The 21,462-nt window shown below is 40.8% G+C and overlaps 1 protein-coding gene across 6 annotated transcripts in view; it reads left to right on the top strand.

The window, feature by feature from the left end:
- The window catches only part of LOC140715275 (catenin alpha-3-like), a 1,577,100-nt gene that overhangs the window by 842,428 nt on the left and 713,210 nt on the right, over nucleotides 1-21,462 (top strand). For all 6 annotated transcript variants that reach the window (XM_073027216.1, XM_073027218.1, XM_073027219.1 and 3 more), the window contains one exon: nucleotides 10,602-10,754. In XM_073027216.1, the coding sequence (XP_072883317.1) occupies nucleotides 10,602-10,754 (153 nt within the window). The remainder of the gene's footprint in view (nucleotides 1-10,601; nucleotides 10,755-21,462) is intronic.

The raw sequence follows: 21,462 nt of genomic DNA on the forward strand, positions 1-21,462 counted from the left end.
AGCCTCCCATCGGGCACCTGCTGGATTGCTTGATCTCCTACCTGTTCCTAGCCGCCCCTGGTCTCACATTGCTCTGGATTTCATTACTGGACTACCCCTTCACATGGGAACACTGCCGTACCCACCGTGGAGGACCGCTTCTCCAAAGCCGTGCTCTTCGTAGCCCTTCCCAAACTCTCTACAGCCCGTGAAACAGCTAACCTCCTTGTACGTCATGTCTTCTGTCTTCATGGAATTCCCTCTGACATCATTTCTGACTGGGACCCCCAATTCATTTCTCAAGTCTGGAGATTCTTTTGTCAAGCCTTTGGAGCCTCAGTAAGTCTGTCTTCTGGCTTCCACCCACAGATTAATGGTCAAACAGAACGAACAAACCAGGATTTGGAAGAAGCACTGCGCTGCATAACCGCCAACAACCCGTCATCCTGGAGCACCCATCTCACTTGGGTAGAGTACGCCCACAACTCCCCGGTCAGCAGAACCACTGGAATGTCTCCCTTTGAATGCTCCCTCGGTTACCAACCCCCTCTGTTTTCTGCACGTGGAGATGACATCGCTGTGCCTTCTGTTCAGGCCCATCTCTGCCGGTGCCACAAGATCTGGAAGGATGCACGCATGGCCGTGCTCCACTCAACCGACCGCAACCAGAGGATTGGTGATCGCCATCGAATTCCTGCACCTAATTATCAGCCTGGTCAGAAGGTTTGGCTCTCTTCTAAAGACATCCCCCTCAAGAATGAATCCAAGAAACTCGCCCCTCGCTACCTCGGGCCAGTCGAGATTGAAAGCATCATCAGCCCCTCAGTGGTCAGACTCAAACTGCCCAGATCCATGCACATTCATCCTACGTTCCACATCTCCCAACTGAAACCTGTGTCTGTCAGCCCTTTGTGCCCATCTGCTGAACCTCCTCCACCCACCTGAATCATTGACGACTTCCCAGCGTACACTGTCCGGCGAATACTGGATGTGCACCGCCAAGGCAGGGGTCTCCAGTACCTGGTTGATTGGGAGGGATACGGTCCTGAGGAGCTCACCTGGATTCCCCACTGCTTCATCCTAGACCCTTCCCTCGTCCAAGATTTCCATTGAGACAAGCCGGTGAAAGAGGTACTGTCGTGCCTTTTTCACCACAGAGCCAGTACGTACAGACCACATGAGATCCCTGGTGATGTTTATGCCGAGGAACTTAAAGCTGTTCACCCTCTCAACCCCAGATCACAAATAAGGGACAAGGCAAAACAGCAAAACAAGCTCTGTTCCTCCCAACCCACCCACAAACAGGTCCTCAACCTCCAATCCAAGGACAGGTCATCTTTGGCCTGCAGCCTCCAGCAAACTTGCAGATATTGCGCCTTCGACTTCCCCAGTAGACTCGCAGAGATTCCGTCTGAGATGCACAACAATAATCCTGACCTAAGCATCTGTGTTACTCAGAATAAATAAGAAATGTTAATTGGCAATACTGCAGGACCCCTTTTGCTACCATTGGCAAAGCTGATACTTATATTCCATTCTTCACTGCAATTGGTGCAATTGAGAGTCTTACCAGTCCACTTCAGGGACAGCTGAGTCAATAGTGTGCAGGCAACGCAGAGAGCTAAACTAACAACAAATTAGTTAGGAAAGAAAACTTGACAAGTTAAGGTGGAGAATTACCCTAGAATATGCCATTCTATTTTTTTTCACTCTCCTGCACAAAATTTAAAAGCAGTAAGGCTTCAACTCTGTCAAATATATTCAATTACTTTTTCCTGTTTTATGGTGTATTATATATAAGAAGTGTTTAATCTAATTGCCCAGGCTTATATATAAGGCCAAGTTGAAAGGTCAGGTTTTAGTGCGAAAAAGTGATATGCTTGCTTGTATTGTAAAATTTTCAGTAAGTAATCCTTTATTCTTACCATAAGCGAAAAGTTTTGGAGAGAAGGATGAAGTTTATGTGCAATTTTATCTCCAGTAGAGGCTTAAAAAAGGAATATTAAAGTATAAATGAATTAAGCACTACAGTGGGATTAGTGTCTTATGTTTCTGAGTGTATCAATCCCTCTCTTTGAGAGATTCAAGATATTTTCATACTTTCATTTAAAGGTTAATATTATAACCTCTGCTGCAAAATAAGAGAGTTTCAAAAAAAGTAACGATACAAATTTTAAAACTGTTTTGGTTTGATTTGCAGAATTTATAGATTTAAACATGTGGGAGGCATAGATGGAACGTGATGGGAAATATGATTAACTCCATGAAACAGGAGAAAGTCTTGTGGTGTGAATGACAAGTAGATGGTATATCATTCCAAATCAGGGAGGCTGCTCAGAGTTATAGAGGGAGAATTATTTTTACCTGTAAGGTGGAACGGTCTTTCATGGTCTTTATTTTCAACTAAAACTCTTCAGTTACCTCAGTAATCAGCAGTCTGGAGTCAAGCAGGTCCTGATTGTGGTCTGAAGGAAGTTTGCAGGTTAGAGAGTATCTTGTGTTCTGTGAGAGAAAACAACAGTTTAAAATTGTAGACCTGCTTTCTTTTGTTTCTACATTTTAGAAAGTGAGCCACATAATCAAAGATTTTCATTTGTAGGACTAGCATGTAGAACTTAGAACACTACAGCGCAGGTATAAGCCCTTCAGCACAAGATGTCTGTGCCAGCCATGATGCCAATTTAAACTGATTACATCTGTACATGGTCTATATCCCTCCATCCCCTCTCTGTTCATGCGCCTCTCTTACACATTGCTGTCATATCAACTTCCACTATCTCAGCTGGCAGCGCATTCCAGATACTTGCCCTTCAGTGAGTAAACTCAAATGCCTTGCAAATCTCCCTTTAAATCCTCTTGCTCTTACCTTAAGTGTGTGTCCATTAGATCTTGACATTTCTACCCCGGGTAAAAGATTCTGACTGTCTACCTCATCTATGCCTCTCATACTTTAACGTATTTCTACCAGGTCAGTCCAGCAAAAACAATCCAAGTTTACCCAATCTGTTCTTAGAAATTAATTCTCTCTAATCCAGGCGACATCCTGGTGAACCTGTTTTACACCCTCTCCAAAGGGTCCATCTTCTTCCTGTAATGAGGCAATCATTCCTGAACGCGGTATTCCAAGTGTGACCTAAATAGAGCTGCAGCATGACTTCCTGACTTTTATACTCAATGTCCCAACCAATAACGGCAAGACTAGCTTGCTGAATACTTGGGACGGCTTTATTGCATTTGGGGAAGGAGAGGGCTAACAATGAAAATTGCAACAGGGGAATTTTTCTAAGGTCCAGTTGATTCAGAGTTATCGCCCAAATTCTGCTGACAGGCAGGGAAACCAGATTTAGTTTATCAGACAAAACTAACCCAAAATAAAGAGCTAAGAATGACTCTGGATTGGCCAACGCCTTAGACATTAGATGAGGCAAAGGGAATTGTTAACATTTCTCGGTACATCACAGCTAACCGGATTATAAGGAAGCTCTACTCTTAGGGCCATTCACTCCAAGTGTTTGCTGGTTGCCTGCAAGTTCTTTCCAGCCCTCTGAACTTGGAGTGTTTCTCAGACCAGACAACCTTCAGCGTGGCCACCAGGAAGCCTGCAGACCACCTGTTCATCTTGTTGTCCTGGGATTCCCAGGACCATTCCTTAGTCCCAAGAATTTGAGAAGGAGGGGGTGGGATAAGAGAGAGTGGGATTGCAATGGGAAGAAAGGGAAGTGGGAAAGAGAGAGAGATGTAGAGGGAGAGTAAAATACCAAGGGCAAAGAGATAGAAAACATAAAGAGTTTGAAAAAGCTGGAAAAGAAGCAAAATAAACTGATAGTGCAAATACAGAAAACAAAGCTGGAAATGATGCAAGTGAGAGAAAGAAATGGAGGATGACAGAAAATCAATAAGAGCAGAAAGGGAGAGCAGAGGTGGCATGTTTATAGATTATTAGGATTCCCTGACCAGGAAGAAACAGTTGTGATATACTTTAGTGTATTGTTGGAGTGAATGACAATCATCTTTTTATTAATACCCTTCATTCAAGTTTCTGTGGACAGAGGGAATGTTATCAGTAGGAAAAGAGAAATGAAAGAGCTTCTAAAGGACATCAGGATGGGGAGACCTTTCAGCTGCTTTTCCAGTTAAAGATTACGTTATGAATGGCCTGAAGAGAGGTGTGTGGGAAGGTCAAAGCCTTGTGACACAGACTTTGCTGAGCATCACAGCAGAAATTCAGCCATTTAAATGCATTCCAGCATGTCTTCAGCTGATAGTACAATAAAGTATGTAGCACAGAACTGGGCTGTCTGTCCCACTGTGGCTCAGAGTCATAGAGAGATACGGCCCGGAAACAGCCTCTAGTCTCCTGTGTCTGTGCCAGCTACCGACTGTGCAGTTACATTAATCCCATTGGTATTCTCCCCACAATCCCAGCAACTGGCCCTAGATATTCTCATTCTCATTCATTCTCTCTCTCTCTCTCTCTCTCTCTCTCTCTTACTCTCACTCTCACTCTCACTCTCTCTCACTCTCACTCTCACTCTCACACACACACAATGTGTAAGTCACTTACCATCCCACACACCTTTAGGATGTGAGAGGGAACTGGAGCATCTGGCAGAAACACGTATGGTCGTGGGGAGAATGTGCAAGCGTCACCCAAGTCAGGATTGAACCCAGTTCTCTGGTGCTGTGAAATAATGGCGGCACTGCCTCTGCCACTATGACGTCCTCTTCCTGGGAAACTTTTTATTGCTTTTGACAAGAACTCAGGCCACTACCTTGCATTTTCCAAAAGCTGTACGACTTCCTGTGAAATAAATAATCAACTACTTTCCCGAGGTGAGGAAGTTCTTTGGTCTAAGAACTGATCTCTCACCCATCTCTCACTCTCCTCCTCAACTACTGGAGCTACAAGCCATTCAGCATCTGTGTTAATTTGTGATTTTTTTTCTTAGGGTGGTAAGAAGCCCTCCCAGCCCGGTGAACTGTGCTCCCAATTACAGCCATGTACCAATTAGCCTACCAATCCATCTGTATGACTTTGGAAAGTAGGAGGAAACCAGAGCACCAGAAGGAAATCCGTGTGGTCACTGGGGTAATGTACAAACTCCTTACAGACAATGTTGGAATTGAACCCGGGTCACTGGTGCCGTACAACTATATTACCATTCTGACTTCTTGTAATACCTCCTCACTCCTTTTCATCTTAGGCCAGGAAGAAATGTAGCCTTGTCACAGAGCTACTCTAAATGTCTTTTGCATCTTAGCATAAAGGGCAGGCAGGAAAAGTCTAGTTACTCCACTGAATCTATGCCATATTAAGGGCTGAATTATCCTGACTAGACTCTCTCTCTCTCTCTCTCTCTCTCTCTCTCTCTCTCTCTCTCTCTCTCTCTCTCTCTCTCTCTCTCTCTCTCTCTCTCTCTCTCTCTCTCTCTCTCTCTCTCACTCTCTCTCTCTCTCTCTCTCTCTCTCTCTCTCTCTCTCTCTCTCCCCCCCCCCCCCCCCCCCCCCCCCCTCCCTCTCTCCCCCTAATTGGCCAATTTCTCCTGGGAGAGGTGAAAGAAAATAGAGAAAAACAGACCCAAAATGAAAACTTACTCTGAGTTCTTTTCCATCTCCCTAAGGGGATCAAACCCAGCATAGGACACCACATGAACATGTTCAGTGTATGATTATTGATTTCTTTCTGATTATCCACTTATCTTCTACAAAAGGCAATCAATGCCTTGCCAAGAAGTAGTCCAGCTACGACTTGAGATCACAACAGCAGTCACCCTCTGTGCAATGCAAATCCACAGCATCTACCAGCTAGAAGGAAGAGGACCACATGAACATGGGAACGCATGTCCGCCAAATTATGCATCATTCCAACTTGGAAATATGTTGCGTCCCTTCATCGTCAGTGGATGGAAATACTGGAACTCCCTACCGACAGCAGTCAAATCACCGAAAAGGCTGCAGCAGTTTGGCAAACACAAGGAAATCTCTTACTATCTTTCCTTTCAGTTAGTCCTGACGAAGGGTCTCGGCCCGAAACGTCGACAGTGCTTCTCCCTATAGATGCTGCCTGGCCTGCTGCGTTCCACCAGCACTTTGTGTGTGTTGCAGCAGTTTGGGATGGCTCAACATGGGAGGTTAGAGATGATTCAACATCTTGTCTTCAAACTACTAATCCTACATCTAATCAATGATTAGTAAAAAAAAAACACTCAGCCACCAATCCAGAAGTACCTGCTTGAAAGCGATAACACAGCACAACTCATTGGCATCATTTGTCCAGACTGTTGGTGGACCAGCTAACCTGAGCTACAGCTGCTGCAGTCACCAAGAGATGGTCCTTTCGGTGGTCCCGACGCAGATAATATTCGTTATGGTTGTACAGTTTTACATCTGGAGCTTTTTCAAGCTGCTGATTATTATTCTGGAACCCTTAGTTAAAACCTGAACACTAATTTAGAGTTGAAATGGTAAGCTCATTAGATAATTTAATTCTGCTGTAACAGGGTAATATATGCAAATGTGTGAAATTAGACAGTAATCTACATTAAAGTTCAGTTCTGCAATAACAATCCATAATAATGGCATAATTAGAGTTTTCTTTTTGATCTAAATAAGAGCTAAGGTGGGATTGAAGAATGTAAGGTGACCTGAAATGTATTTTGTTTCCCAGAATTTTTCAAAATACCCTTGTGCAAAATGAAACAGCTTTAAATCATTTATTTTGAAGATAGTAGGCTAAGGATTGAGAACTTTGAAAAAGAATGAATTTCTCCAGGATATCCTATGGCCCTCCAATCTTGCCATCCCATTCTCCATCCAAGCCCTGCGGTTGAAGTTGTAATTTTTGTGTTGGAGCATACATTACCCTCATCTATTTTTTACTATACATTTTTCATTTTCAGGTATGCTGCATATCAATTGTTCAGTTATGAATTCCTACTACTCAGGACTTCCAAGAGGACCACAACCTTGTCGTGGTTTGGAGGCTTGTGTGCCTCAATGACCACGAGAGCTATGTTGGCTGGAATCAAGGCTTTTTGCTTTGGCTCTTGGTAGGGTCACCCATACCAAACAGGTCAAACGGTAGAGGGCCGACTAAGGGTGGTCCACCGATTCTCCAGGTTCGGGGGCTCAGCTCAGGGCTAACAACCCTGACTGGTAAACCAAAATTGTTATGGAAACAGCAATGATGAAACCTTCTATATCTGTGTGTGACAGTATTCCTGAATGATGACAATGAACCAAGAGAAAGCTACTGACATGATGAAGGAAGCCATGTACACCACCAGAGATGGTGGAGCTTCATTGCTGCCCAAAACACCATTGGCATGATAGGCAAAAGAAGGAGAAACTACTCAGGAGTTTCTAATTGGGATTCTAATGCAAAGTTGGATGAAAGTTGCTGGCTGCACGCACCAGACCGGCTATGAGCTTGCTCATGCACCTTAAAGGGAGGGGAAATGGCCACAGAAGCTTAAGTAAGTTTTTCTCATTTGCACTCACATAGGTTTATGTAAATAGTTGTTACACATGATGCTGTACACCTGCTAATGCCTGACCAGAGTTACGTAACATAGAAACAGGCCCTTCAGCCCACTGGGTCAGTGAAGACCATCAGGCAGCTGGTTACACTGATCATACACTAATCACACTTTTTATTATCCTCCAATCTTTGTTAGCTTCTCTCACTTACCTAAAAACTGGGGGCAATTTAGCACTTGTGAGCTGAGGAGTGTGCAGATAGTCATCTCTTGGGTAAATTTGACCTGAAGAATGACACCAAGCTCGAGAGCTCTCAAAGTTCTAGAGTCCCAGGCTCAGTCCCGACTTCTGATACTAAACATGGATTTTCATGTTCTCCACGGGAGATTCCTCCAGGTGCTCCAGTTCCAGTGGTTATGGTGCTGCTGGAGAATGAGAGAATTCATGCCCAATGTTTCCAAAATTGATCAAACGTGTAAAAGACAGATACAGCAAATCTGAAAATCAGCATATTCAAAGGATAGTTTTCCATTCAACGATTTGGAAATCCCATGTAGATCAGCATTTGGTTCACCTGGTAATTTTCCCACACTCCTTAAATTTGCTGTAAAATTTATCATCCTACTGTGTAACATTTTATGAAAAGTATGTGGAGTATTAATATGAATAACAGCTAATAGTCCAAATAATCTACTCATCTGACACTATCAAAGACCCGAGAGTATTGGTTTAACAAAATTTTACTGAAGTTTAATCTTCCTCTTCCCCAGCATAAAATTCTAAAAATTTAACACCATTTTCCCTTTCCACAGAGGTTGCCTGAGCCAATGTAAGTTCTCAGATCTTATTTTCATAACCTCTCTGCATGCTCTGGGAAAACCCAGGCTCTGTGAATTGTACGGCAGGGAGGGAGAGCACAGGAGACAGCGGTTTGACCTCCCAAGCAACACACACAAAATGCAAGAGGAACTCAGCAGGTCAGGCAACATCTATGGAAAAGAGACTCAGGAAGAAGAGATTCAGGACTCAGGAAGAAGGGTCTCAGCCCAAAACATTGACTGTACTCTTTTTTTATAGATGTTGCCTGGTCTGCTGAGTTCCTCCAGCATTTAGTATGCGTTGCTTTGGATTTCCAGCATCTGCAGATTCTTTCAAGTTTGGTCTCCTGTGGTCATGAATAAACACAAAGCTGTACCTTTCACAACACAGTTATTGACAGGAGGCCTCGCGTCTGACTGCACATCCTCAGATACTTCTTAAAATTGGTTTATACACAGCATGAATTTTGATTAGTTCAGTGGCTAAAAGTAGGCAATGGTATGAGTTTAAAGGTTCCAATATCTCCATCTAAACCAGGGATTCTCAGCCTTGGGTCCATGGACCCCTCAGTTAATGGCAGGGGTCTGTGGCATAAAACAAAAATGTTGGGAACCCCTGATCTAAATCGTTTAATCATTCGGATTGTAGTTGAGACTTCGCAACATTAAGCAGTCAATACAAGTCCCTGATGGGAGAGAGCTGAAGTTATGTTTGCTCCAACCAAAGAGTGTGAAGAGTGTTAGGTCAAGGTAGAAACAGCTAGTAAAATTGTTTACAGCAGTGAAGTTATTCATTCAAAGTAAAACATTGCAACAATAAAATCATTGGGAAGAGTGAAATGGTCCATTATCTGAGATTATGCCTCAATTGAATTGCTGGCAGTCTGACACCAGAACAATTCTGAGGGTGCGTAATACTCAGCTCATAGCAAAAGGGAAGAATATTTTATCAATAGACAAAACATTAAGATTACTGTATTGTGTCAACCCCAAGTAAAGATATTTTACCATGGCATAAGAAATTCTCTTTTCTTTTTATCATTGCCTGAAAAATTCTCATCAAGTACTCTGTACATTGTGACATGTCTGTCCATGGCCTCTCCTACTGCCTTGATGAGGCCAAGCTCAGGTTGAAGGAGCAAAACCTCATATTCTGTCTCGGCAGCCTCCAACCTGATGCCACTAACCTCGACTTCTCCAACTTGCAGTAATTTTTCTCCCATCCTTCCTTCCCTTTGTTTTCATTCCCCACTTTGGCTACCTTCTAACCCTTTCTCTTCCTCTCATCTGCTCATCGCCTCCCTTTGGTTCCCTTCCTTATTCCCTTTCTTCCATGGTCCACTCTCTTCTCCTATTAAATTCCTCCTTCTTCAGCACTTGCATCTATCCCTTCCCAATTCCTTACTTCACCCCTCCTCCCCCACCTTGACCTACTCTCACCTATCCTTCCTCCATCCCCAACCTTCCCCCCGAGCTGGTTGGACTTTCACCTATCAGCACGTACTCCATCCCCTCCCCCCACCTTCTAATTCTGGCTTCTACTTCTGTACTTTCCAGTCCTGATGAAGGGTCTTGACCCAAGGCATCAACTGTTTATTCCTCTCGATAGATACTCCATCTCTCTTAAAAGATCAGCTGTATAGATTGAGTTGGAAATCAGTTAGCAAGGCATTGAGGCACTGATGCAATGCAACACTCATCAATCAATACCTGCAGCGTCAGCTTGTGTTGCTCGGTTTTCCTGGGACATTCAGGAGCTGCTTTCTCGACAGATTTCAGAACTCAGTACCAGACAAAAGTAGAAAATATTTTGGGACCTGCTTTGGTTTCTCCAATAGCGCAATGTTCAAAGTATCTGATACTCCTTGTCAACTGGCTGAGGAAGATCTGATGGTTTAGGTCCTGCAAGAAAGAGAGCTGGTCCAGCCTCTGCTGTAATCACGTGACTCACAAGTCTCTCAAAGTATAGGGAGTGTCACTCTGGGTTCTCCCCATCTCAATCTTGATTTGGATTTCAATGCTAATTGTAAATTACATGTTGGCAGCAGGAAAATATCTGCAATTCTTCCCAATTCCGAACAAAAAACATTTAAGTCCTTCCTGAAAAATGTCCTACACAAACAAAATGTTGGAGGAACTCAGCAATTCAGGCAGCATCCACGCAGGTGGATGAGCATGCGATGTTTTGGGCTGATGAAGGGTCTTGGTCTGAAACGTCATCACCATTACTACAGGCATGATGAGCCAAGTGGCCTCTATACTTTACGAGACTGGTGATGTATACTGAGAAGTTGCCTTTAACAACTTGTTTTAATTCCTCTGCAGCTGCGGAAAGCAATAATCGACCACATGTCGGACTCTTTTCTGGACACCACCGTCCCACTCCTGGTCCTGATTGAAGCCGCAAAACGTGGAAACGAAAAGGATATCAAAGAATATGCCACTATATTCAGAGAGCATGCTAGTAAACTGGTGGAGGTAAGAGCCAGAGAGGCCTGGTCTACATACTGTACACCCAGTGTTCTCAATTCTCATTGTGGATCAAGGTGACAACTGATTGCGCTCTGAGGATCTGTCACTTGTGTTAACAAATATCATGGAGAATATTGAACTTGTAAACCTTAGAGTTATCAGGTAAGGGATACTCTAAGAGTTTCTGCATTAGAAATTAGTGAGAGGGAAGAGATCTAGAATCTGCCTTTCTCTGGTTGTTAATCCCCTCGGGGAATTGGCAGTACTTAGAGCAAATCTTCTACTCATGTATTTTCTGAATCTCCGCTTATTGGTGCAAGTTCATTGTGAGAATAGAGTTATTGCACTTTAATTGCAATTTTAGTTCAGTAAATATTACAACAGACACTGGGACATAATCCTTGCCACTCGTGCAGGTTGTGTTGCCTAGAAGATCACCTGTTTGCTCTGAGGTAGATGGGTAGAATAGAGTGTTTCCCTGAAACTCACAGGCATTCCACAAACATGTCTTCTTTAGAGTCGGTGCAGATCAGAAATAAAGTGGTTTTGCATTATTAGCCTGATGTAAACAATATTCCCATTATCTGTGGCAATTTAAATGGAAGAGGTGTTTTGAGTTTTATCTGTCAATCCCAAGGCTTGGAGATGCAGAAATAAAAATGGGAAGTGCAGCTCTTTTCCTTGTAGAAGTTGAAAGTTTGATAAATTGTCTGTTAAATGTGATGGTCACACCGTCATTGCACCAGCCTACAGTGATAGGGGACAGGACAATGTCAAGCTCAAAGACTGGATAAGGTCAAATTCAGGGACTGGAACTGGGGCATAATATTGGCACAATATTCTGGGTTAAAACATTTCCCCTCATTAAACCACAAAATGAATCACCTTTACTACATTTTAGTAACTTTCATATTTATTTTCCTTGGGTTTGGACATGTCCATAAGTGGAAACACTGCCCCTACAACTGCTGCATCATTTTATCCACTTTATAGCTCCATTTTCTAGAGAGAAGAGGCCAGCCAGTTCAGGTTTGTTATTTGGAAGAGAAGTAAGAAGAAGAAGGAAGCAAAAAGCAATAGGACAAGCTAATGGGTGAAGTAAGGTGGTGATGTTTCATGAAGATAATGAGTGAGGTAGGGTCGTGATGCTTAGTGAATGGGTTTACTGTGTGACCGTCTGGGTTAAATATTACTGGTTTAATTAACAGACCCTGTCAGGGAAGAATCTGCCCACGTTGACTGCTCTGAATAACTTCTGAACTAGTGCGTCTACACTTGGTTGAAATAAATCACAGGGGAATGCCCCATTGAGTCAGGAAACTGTGTCAATTGCCTTCATTGCTGTGCTGCTGAATGAGATTCCGTCATGGAATTTACCCTCTGGTGCTGTGACTCTGTTAGTTAATTGAATTAACTACCTTTCTTGGTCTTCCAATCCTGCTGTGCATTAATTGTCATGGTCAACTCCCAATGTTCAGTAGGCCTGGCATTCACTAGCTACCTGACTGCACCAGAGTGTACTGAGAGTCATAACATTGGAAAGGGAGAAAGTACCTTGAAGGAGGATGCGCTCCTTTAGTTGTAAATAGAATTCAGTCCCCTCTTGCAAATCAAGGTGCTGGCTGAATTTTTGGATCATGTACTTTTTTCACTGAAAGAAGACTCTTCAATATTGAGATGTTAACTTATTCTCCTAATTTATATTTGTTGACAGAAGGGTGCTTCTGTTTATTTTTTTGAATACAAAGTATAATTTAAGATACTCTGATGGTTGAAATAAGTCATAATAGCTTCTAATCATTTAGTACCTTTAATGTAAAATATCCCAAAGAACTTAACGTCAGGGTGGATGACACGAAGGCTTGTTCGGAAAGTATATTTTAAGGAGAGTTCCGAAGGAGAAGAAAGGAGGGTGGGGGTGTGGGGAGAGATCTAGGGAGTAGAGCTTGGGGAAAAGCACTGAAATTATTTGGTAATAAGATGAAAGAAACATTCAGCAGTACAGTTAGGCGGTTTCTAAGCAATAACTACATTAAGTCAGCAGTTTGTGCATTATATAGGATTCTTTACATCAGCTGAATTTTAAATCCGAACTATTGTACATGAGTAAAAAAATAATTTTATAAAAGTAAAGTTTCAAGTCTAATCTCTGTGATGGATTGCCAAATATTTTAATGCAATGGAGAATGAAAATAACTGAAAGTCAAAGTAAATTTATAACCAAACTATGTATATCTCACCCTATACAGTCTCACCTTGATATTTTAGCTTCTTGTAGGCATTTGCAGGAAAATAAAATCAGTATGGAAGACTTAAAACAGAGCAGAGCTGCTCACTGCTTGGGATTTTCCGAAGTGCTTTCAGCCAAAGCAGGACTCTGAGAGGCAAATGTTATTGTAATGTAGGAATTTCTTGCTGCTTAGCTAATCAGTTTGCTAATCCATCCAAGCAAACTACCAGAGTTTGGGTTATTCAGTTCCTGCTGCTAGCCTGTAATTCAACAGGTTCTAGTTCAGCTCTAGCAGATAAATATCCTGAGATTTTAAGTGCCCTTGTTAAGTGTATTTATTTTTTATTTTATTTCGATATGTATCACTGTACGAGCCCACACCACCCAATTACACCCGTGAGACCAATTAACCTACTGACCTGTACATCTTGGGATGTGGGAGGAAACTGGAGCACCCTGAGGAAACCCACATAGTTATGGGGAGAACGTACAAACTCCTTACAGACAGTGGCAGAATTTAGCCCAGGTCACTGGAACTGTAATAGTGTTGTTAACTGCTACGCTAGTGTGCCACCCCCAACAACTGCTGGTACTGCCAACTGATCTGTCACAGAGTCTGTGACAAGAGATGACAGAATGGTCCAATATTTACTATCACAGCCTTGCAGTACCAGAGATTGGACCTGACCCAAGCTATCTGCATGAAGTTTACATGTTCTTCCTTTGACTGTGTTAAGTTTCCCTCAGGTGTTCTAGTTTCATCCCACATGTCAAAAATGCTTCAAGAGAAAAGGTTAATCTGTTACGGTACATTTCCTGAAGTGTATGTGGGTGACAGGAGAATCTGAGTGGGGATATTGCTAGGATATTGATATGTGATAGGAACAGGTTTGTGTGTTTGATGGTTGACACAGATATGGTTGAAAAACCCGTTCCTATGCTACATGGCTCCGTTTCTCAGCAAAGCTTTCTCTGGGCTGGTTAGCATCCTAAAAACTGCCAATAGTATGCTTGCTTAGTTCCTGCTCCTCAACAGAGCGCTCTGTAGGTCATTCCCTGAGAAAGGCTGTGTGTTTTTATTTTGCTCAATCCGTTACTTTCAATTCCAAAGTGGTGTCATTGAAGGAAGCACGGCAGGGCTGTTCCAAGAGCTGGTGAGCAGCAGTAGCACTGACAGGATTGATATGCCCCGAGGATCCCTTCTCATTAACTGGCTGATAAGTTCCATGTTGATGTGAAGCAGGCAATGTCACAACTGAACTCTGAAACAAGAATGGCAAATGCTGGAAACTCTCAGCAGGTCAGGCAGCAATCAGTAGAAAGAGTAACAGTTAATGCTTCGGGTCAAAGACTCTTCATCGGATGAAGGGTCATTGACCTAAAGTATAACTCTGAATACACATCCGGATCTGCTGAGTGCTTCCAGTATTATCTGTTATTGTTTCAGCTTTCCAGCTTGTGTAGCATTTTTGATTTTCAGTTTCAGGTAGTTGTTTCTTAACCACAGGAAATGTCAGTAACTTGAATATTACTGTATTTACACCATTCACCATAAATGTTAACAGTAACGTGGTATGGCTGTGGCTCAGTGGAAGAACACAGTTCTACACAACTTTAATTTGACTGTTTTAGTCCCAGGCAAGGGCAGTGAATCAGTGGGCCCTCACTTTATGAGACAGCTTGTCCAACCTGTTGTCCACCTGCTGTTGACCATCAGGTGCAGCTTCAGTGTGAACTGTTCAACTTTCTGTGGGCCTGTGGTAGACTTAGCACTCCTCTATGTTTACTGACGAACAGGGGTGGTCATGTGATTGATGAGCTGATCGTGTCAGTATTAGAGCCAATCTCCTGAAGTCTAAAAGGTTCAGATTCATCTTCACTTATTCATCACAAGTACAACTTGTAACGATGTGCTGGGAGCAGCCGGCAAGTTTCACCACAAGTTCTGGCGCCAACATATTGATTGCCATTTATTGTCATTGATATGATCTTGCAATAAATATGAGAGGCTTCGATCAACATATTTAATATTAATTATCCTTCTTAAAAGTATTGGAAGCCATTCCACCACATAGGAAACTACACCTAGCTAAAACATTCAGTGATCCTTGCCTCTTCACCTTATCGTTTGTTTAAATCATTATTTGAACAACTGTCAGCGTATTCATTTTCACAGGGGTGTTTGCTGTGTGAAGTAGAAATATCCCCAATGAAACCACTTCCAGATTAATAGCTGGCAGATCACTTGACCTTTTTCTAACTTTTTTTTTGGAAGTAACTTCCACTTGGAGGAAGAAAACTTCATCCTAGTGTTCTACCACATCAACCCTATCCTATACCTATCAAACCACAGCTCCCACAGGTCTCAGTACTCTTTCCCACTGCCTACAAGATCAAGATGTGTGCTGGCACTTCCTGGTGATGTTCTGTAGGCTTGCATGGGAATTATAAAATGCTAATATTGTTTCATTGTACTCATTTCACTTTTAACCATCAAAAGTGTGCTCATTTACATTCTAATCTTCCACTTAATCATCTTGATTGTTTTCCATAATTGCAATATTTCTGCTTGAATTTGTCATTTTGTAGGTGGTTCTGATGCGTGAAGGAGTTAGGGAATGGAAAAGTCTAATTTTGTCTGCTTCCAGAAGCTATGCTGACCCAGGCTTTGTCTACACTTGTTTTGGGAGATCACTGAGGAATGCCTGGTGCACTACAGTGGGCTGGCACAGTAGGCTCTGTCTGGGGAGAGGTGATCGGAGTCATGAGCTCAAGTACAGCACAAGGCAATTTCTGAGGTGGTGCACTCTTTGCTGAGGTTTTGGGAGAAACCAAATCAAATTAGATGGTTGAATAGTTTGAGAAAGGTTTCTTTGGTGAACTTCACATTGAAATTTGCTGACTACTAATGAAGTTAGATCTCTTGGTAATACCAGAATAAAAACAGAAAAAACTAAAACACTCAGCAGGTCAGGCAGCATCTGTGGGAAAGACCTGGGGTTTTCTTTACAAAATGTTGCCTAATTTACTGAGTGTTTCAACCATTTTCTGTTTTTTATTTGCATTTTTTATTGATTTCCATTTATTTGTCATATTTCTGTCAGCTGCCAAATCAAGAAGAATTTAAAGACTGGCTTCTAAAACATCTGACTATTTACAATGCTTATTCTGAAGAGAACCAAACAGTTTATTAGAATGACAGCTTGCTTAATGTTGATTTTCTTATCCTAATACATGGAAACAGTTATTCAGCAATGAATAATTAGTAATCAAAACCATGTTGAAAGATGAAGCCGTTGTCACTCTGGAGATGTTTCTTTTCAAAATCATTTCTGTTGCTGTCCTGAACTTTTAGCAGCTGACAGATGCAGCCCTAGAAATACTGTATACACCAGAATAGTACCAGAACAGACAATTGAGTATAATAGATCTCTGCTAATATTAATGCTTCATGGGAAACACTGCCCCAATTTTCTTTATCTACTTCAATTCAAAACCCATGGCTAAAAGTCTATTTCTTCCCTAGTAAGGGCCACTGCACACCCAAACCTTACCTCAACATTGTAGCGGGACTGCTAAAAATTCAATCTACCCGGTCTCCTTTCGTAAACTGTCAGATAGGAAGTGTCAAAAGCAACTTGGTAAATAACTGCAGATTATCAGTGAGTTGAAGTTGAAAGTAACTTCTACTTATGAAGTTGAAAGTAATAGGGGATGGGGAAAAGAGAAAAGAACTTTCAACGGAAAAGGGTGATGAAATGCCAACCAACAGTACCAGAGGAAGAATTACAAAATCCCATATATATTTGAAACCTCTTTGCTTTGAATCTTGCTCAACTTAATCATCAGTACTACTTGTCTAACGTGTGAAGCATTGACACTCACTGACACTCTCTTTTTTGACACCATTACAAAGAGAATACCTGTCTGATTTTAGTCAATTGTAACAGAATTGATGGAACAAAGGATTGGAAGGGAAGGACAGAAACTTCAAAGAAACAGCTCAGTAAGTTATTAAATCAGAGCTTATAAGACAAAGCAGTACAGAATTATTAATTATTTGCAGATATTCTATTTCCCTAGTTTCAGTTTTCCTTCATTACTAAAGATTTACTACTTCAAGATGTCTTTGGCTGATAAGTAGTTTACTTAAAGTGAAGTGTTACGTAGCAGCAGCAATACATCACACTCTGAGTTGGGTTTTAATGTTAAAACCACTATCTTTATTAGTATCTACTTGTAATATAGTAACTTAAAATAAACAGACGTTAACAGTGTTATGCGTAGAAATATGTGCGTGTGGCTCCCAAACCATCAAGTTTAGGAACAATGCTTAAAGTCATAAGAAAGTAAAGTAGAAAAGTTCAGTGATCTCTGAAGTAAATGATGGGAGAGCGATTTGTAATCCAAGGTGAAATGTAGAATTATGTCAAATTCCACAGGTTCCCCTGCTGGTAGAATGAAATAGCAGATGTCGAAGACCTTGTCCGTTGAGTCGTTCCGAAATTCACGTAGAAATAGGTGACATGCCATGGAAATAACCCTTCTTCCAAGTGCTAGCCACAGAGCACACCCAAATTCAGGCAAGGGTTAATGAAAGTATATATAAGAGAAGAAAAAATAATATCACTACTCTCAATTAATATTTCTTAAATTTTTACCTTTCTCCCCCTGTATCATATAATTAAGAATATATTTAAATATTCTTCTGTCCTTAAACATCCATCAACTCCATTCACTGTCCCTGTCTTCATCTTTAATCCGTTTCACTTTTAAATCTTTGGCTGTGGTTAGCGAATATTTGGGAGTTCTTGTGCAAATTCTTCCGCATCCCGATAATCAGTAAAAGATCTTCTTTTTCCGTCATCCAAAAAAATTATCAGGGTTGCCGGATGGCGCAATATAAATTCATAACCCTTTTCCTATAAAACTTTTTACGCTGGGTTAAATTCCTTCTTTCTCTTCAAAAGGTCATAACTTATATCAGGATAGAAAAGAACTGTTTTCCCTTCTATCATCAATGGCCCGTTTCTCTTTCTGGCACGTTGGGCAACCGCCTTCAGGATCTTTTCTTTATCTTGATATCTTAAGCAGTTTATCAAGATTGATCGTGGGTCTTGATCAACTTGTGGTCTTGATCATAAGGCTCTGTGAGCCCTTTCAATTTTAATTAACTGGGTTCCTTCTTCCGTTTCCAAAATTTCCGGAATCCATTTTGAAAAAAAAATTATTGGATCCTCTCCCTCTATACCTTCTTTAAGTCCAACAATCTTAATATTACTTTGTCTGTTAAAATTTTCAAGTATATCCACTTTTTCCAGCAACTGTTTTCTTTCTGATGTCCTGGCAGAAATATTATCTTCCATTTTATTCACTCTATCAATGGTGTCTCCCGTTATTTCTTCCAAGTTTTTAATTTTCTTGTCCATTTTGTCCTGTCTTTTCATAATTTTATCAAACATAATCTTCATATTTTAATATCTTTTTTATTACTTTTAATGCTTTTAATTCATGTATTATTTGCACCAAAGATTTTTTTATGTCTCCAATATCACCTCCAACCTCTTCCTGTTGCTCTTCTTTATTTGTCTCTTCATCTGATTTATCCAGAGAATCTGATTCCACCTCATATTCACTTTCACTTCCAGTTCTGCTCATAGATGGGATTTGTAGTTTGGGTTGCTCGTGTTTGCACATGCCCCTTCCTTCATGCATGCGCAATTCCTGTTGCTCTTTTTTTTTTGGAAACGGTTGATGTTGCCGCAGTTTCCTGTTCTGTATCGCCGAAGGTAAAATGCACTTGAGCCCGAGGCTCTTTCATGGCTGTCGGCCTTGATTCTTTTCCAACTTGTGTTGTCTTCAAAGTAGTAGTTTTCTTCTGCTTCTGTTTAGGAGACATATCTTAAGACAATCCTGAGTAGTTTATAAGTAATTTTTAAAAAGTATTTACTAACTTTTCTTCACTTAAACATTATTTTACTGGTTTTTTACGGGAGAGCTGGATTTCCACGTCTTGGTCCTACGACATCACGTGATGTCCCCCCAAGTATATATAAGAGAAGAAAAAATAATATCACTACTCTTGATTAATATTTCTCAAATTTTTACCTTTCTCCCCCTGTATCATATAATTAAGAATATATTTAAATATTCTTCTGTCCTTAAACATCCATCAACTCCATTCACTGTCCCTGTCTTCATCTTTAATCCATTTCACTTTTAAACCTTTGGCTGTGGTTAGCGAATATTTGGGAGTTCTTGTGCAAATTCTTCCGCATCCCGATAATCAGTAAAAGATCTTCTTTTTCCATCATCCAAAAAAATGATCAGGGTTGCCGGGTGGTGCAATATAAATTTATAACCCTTTTCCCATAAAACTTCTTTCGCTGGGTTACATTCCTTCTTTCTCTTCAAAAGGTCACAATTTATATCAAGATAGAAAAGAACTGTTTTCCCTTCTATCATCAATGGCCCGTTTCTCTTTCTGGCACTTTATTTTTTCTTCTCTTATATATACTTTTTTATGTTACGGGGGAGCTGGGGGAACTTCGGATCAATTGCTACGGGATTCACTGTGTAATCATGGCGATTGCCATGACCCACACAACGGAGGGGGGTAATGTTGTGTTTTTTCTTTATTCACAACATTAGTAGGGGGGTATTTTGTTATCTTTTTTCTTTATAATCTATTTTTCTTTAATCTTTCTTTCTTTGCCTGGACAATCGGGAGGGGGGGGGTGGAGGAGAGACACATAGCAACACAGAGAATTTTAAAAAGATTCCCCAAGGTACTACGAAAGTTGAAAAGTTAGGTATTACTATAGACTGGAGTAACCCTGTTAAAAATAATGACTAATTTACTGAATTTTTAAAGTTTTAATGTTAATGGGCTTAATGGACCAGTGAAAAGGAAAAGAATTTTAACATACATTAAGAAAATGAAAATAGATATAGTTTTTAGCTGCATTCCATTTGAAAAAATTACTTATAATTTAAGAGATAAATACAAAATATTTCTGAAAATTTGGCGCCCTTATTTACAAAAGGTAGGATTAAGTATATAGGTGCTCCAAAGATAAAATTATTGGTTATTTGGGGGAATAAATAAATAAATATACTAAATCTATTATGAACTCCATGGAGCATGTGGGGATCTTCCGATATCCAGGCATTCTTTCTTTCTTTTTTTTTCTTTTTCTACAGGGATATGTTAGGGGGGAGAGGTTAAGGGGAGGGGGGAAGGGTTGATAATTTTTTTTCCTTCTGTAACCATTTGAAAATTCAATAAAAAAATTTTATAAATTAAAAAAAAGGGTTCATGAAAGTGATACCACAGGATACTCCAACAAATCCACACAATGGATTATATGAAGTGGCAGTCACACATCCGTTGTGCACTGCGTGCCGATAATCAACCCAACCTTTTGTGCATTGGAGAGTATGGAACTTCAATGACAGCAAAAAACTGAAGTTCCAGTGGCTTTGTTCTCTCGTGCTCTCGCTCTCTCACTCTATCTCTTTCTCTCTCTCCACATGGGTTTAAATCTGCAGTAGGCTGCCACAGCTTGTGACTGATGTCATAGTCCCACCTCACTCAGGCACTCTTAAAGCAACACCCACAGTGCAAACCTGCATCTCTCGTAACACCTCCCTCCAAAAAGGAAAATTTTGATCGGGAAGAGCAAAATTTTAACTGCAAACTGCAATATGTGAAACAATATATTTGCAGTTTACATATATCATACTATAGACTAATACAATATATTGAAGAAGAGTATACAAATAATGAATTCCACTCCACCATTAATAATACCTTGCCAGCTTAACATCTAGAAATGCAATTGGCAATTATATTATCCTTGCCCTTAATGTGAGTTATCATGATATCATACTCCTGCAAAATCAAACTCTGTTGTTAAATTGGAGTTTCTTTAACCATTTTCCTTAACCACAGTGGCATGGCCAAATTCAACCTTGGCTAAGGTAACTGTAAGATTGGCTTTCAAGAGCCTTTCAAACATCTCTTCCACTGTAGACATATGTATTTCCCAGTTATCATTCCCTCCAACTAAATCATCAATATAGGCATCTGTGTGTTTTAACCCTTGAATTACAGAATTAATCATTCTCTGGAATGTTCCTGGAGCATTTTTCATTCCAAATGGCAGAACATTGTACTCATACAACCCAAAAGGCATTACAAATGCAGACATTTCTCTGCCTCTATCCGTTAATGGTGCACACCAATACTCTTTCAACAGATTAGTCTTTGTAAGAAACTTAGCTTGTCCAACCTTGTCTATGCAATCATCCACTCTGGGGATGGGATAAGCATCTGTTTTTGTTATAGCATTCACCTTTCTATAATCAGTGCAAAACTTGACACTACTATCTGATTTAGGTACAATAACACAAGGTGAGCTCCAATCTCAAGTTTAATGCTGGGTAATACCATTTTCTAGCATATACTCCATCTGTTGTTCA

This window comes from Hemitrygon akajei, chromosome 23, assembly GCF_048418815.1.
Source record: "Hemitrygon akajei chromosome 23, sHemAka1.3, whole genome shotgun sequence".
Classification (NCBI taxonomy): domain Eukaryota; kingdom Metazoa; phylum Chordata; class Chondrichthyes; order Myliobatiformes; family Dasyatidae; genus Hemitrygon; species Hemitrygon akajei.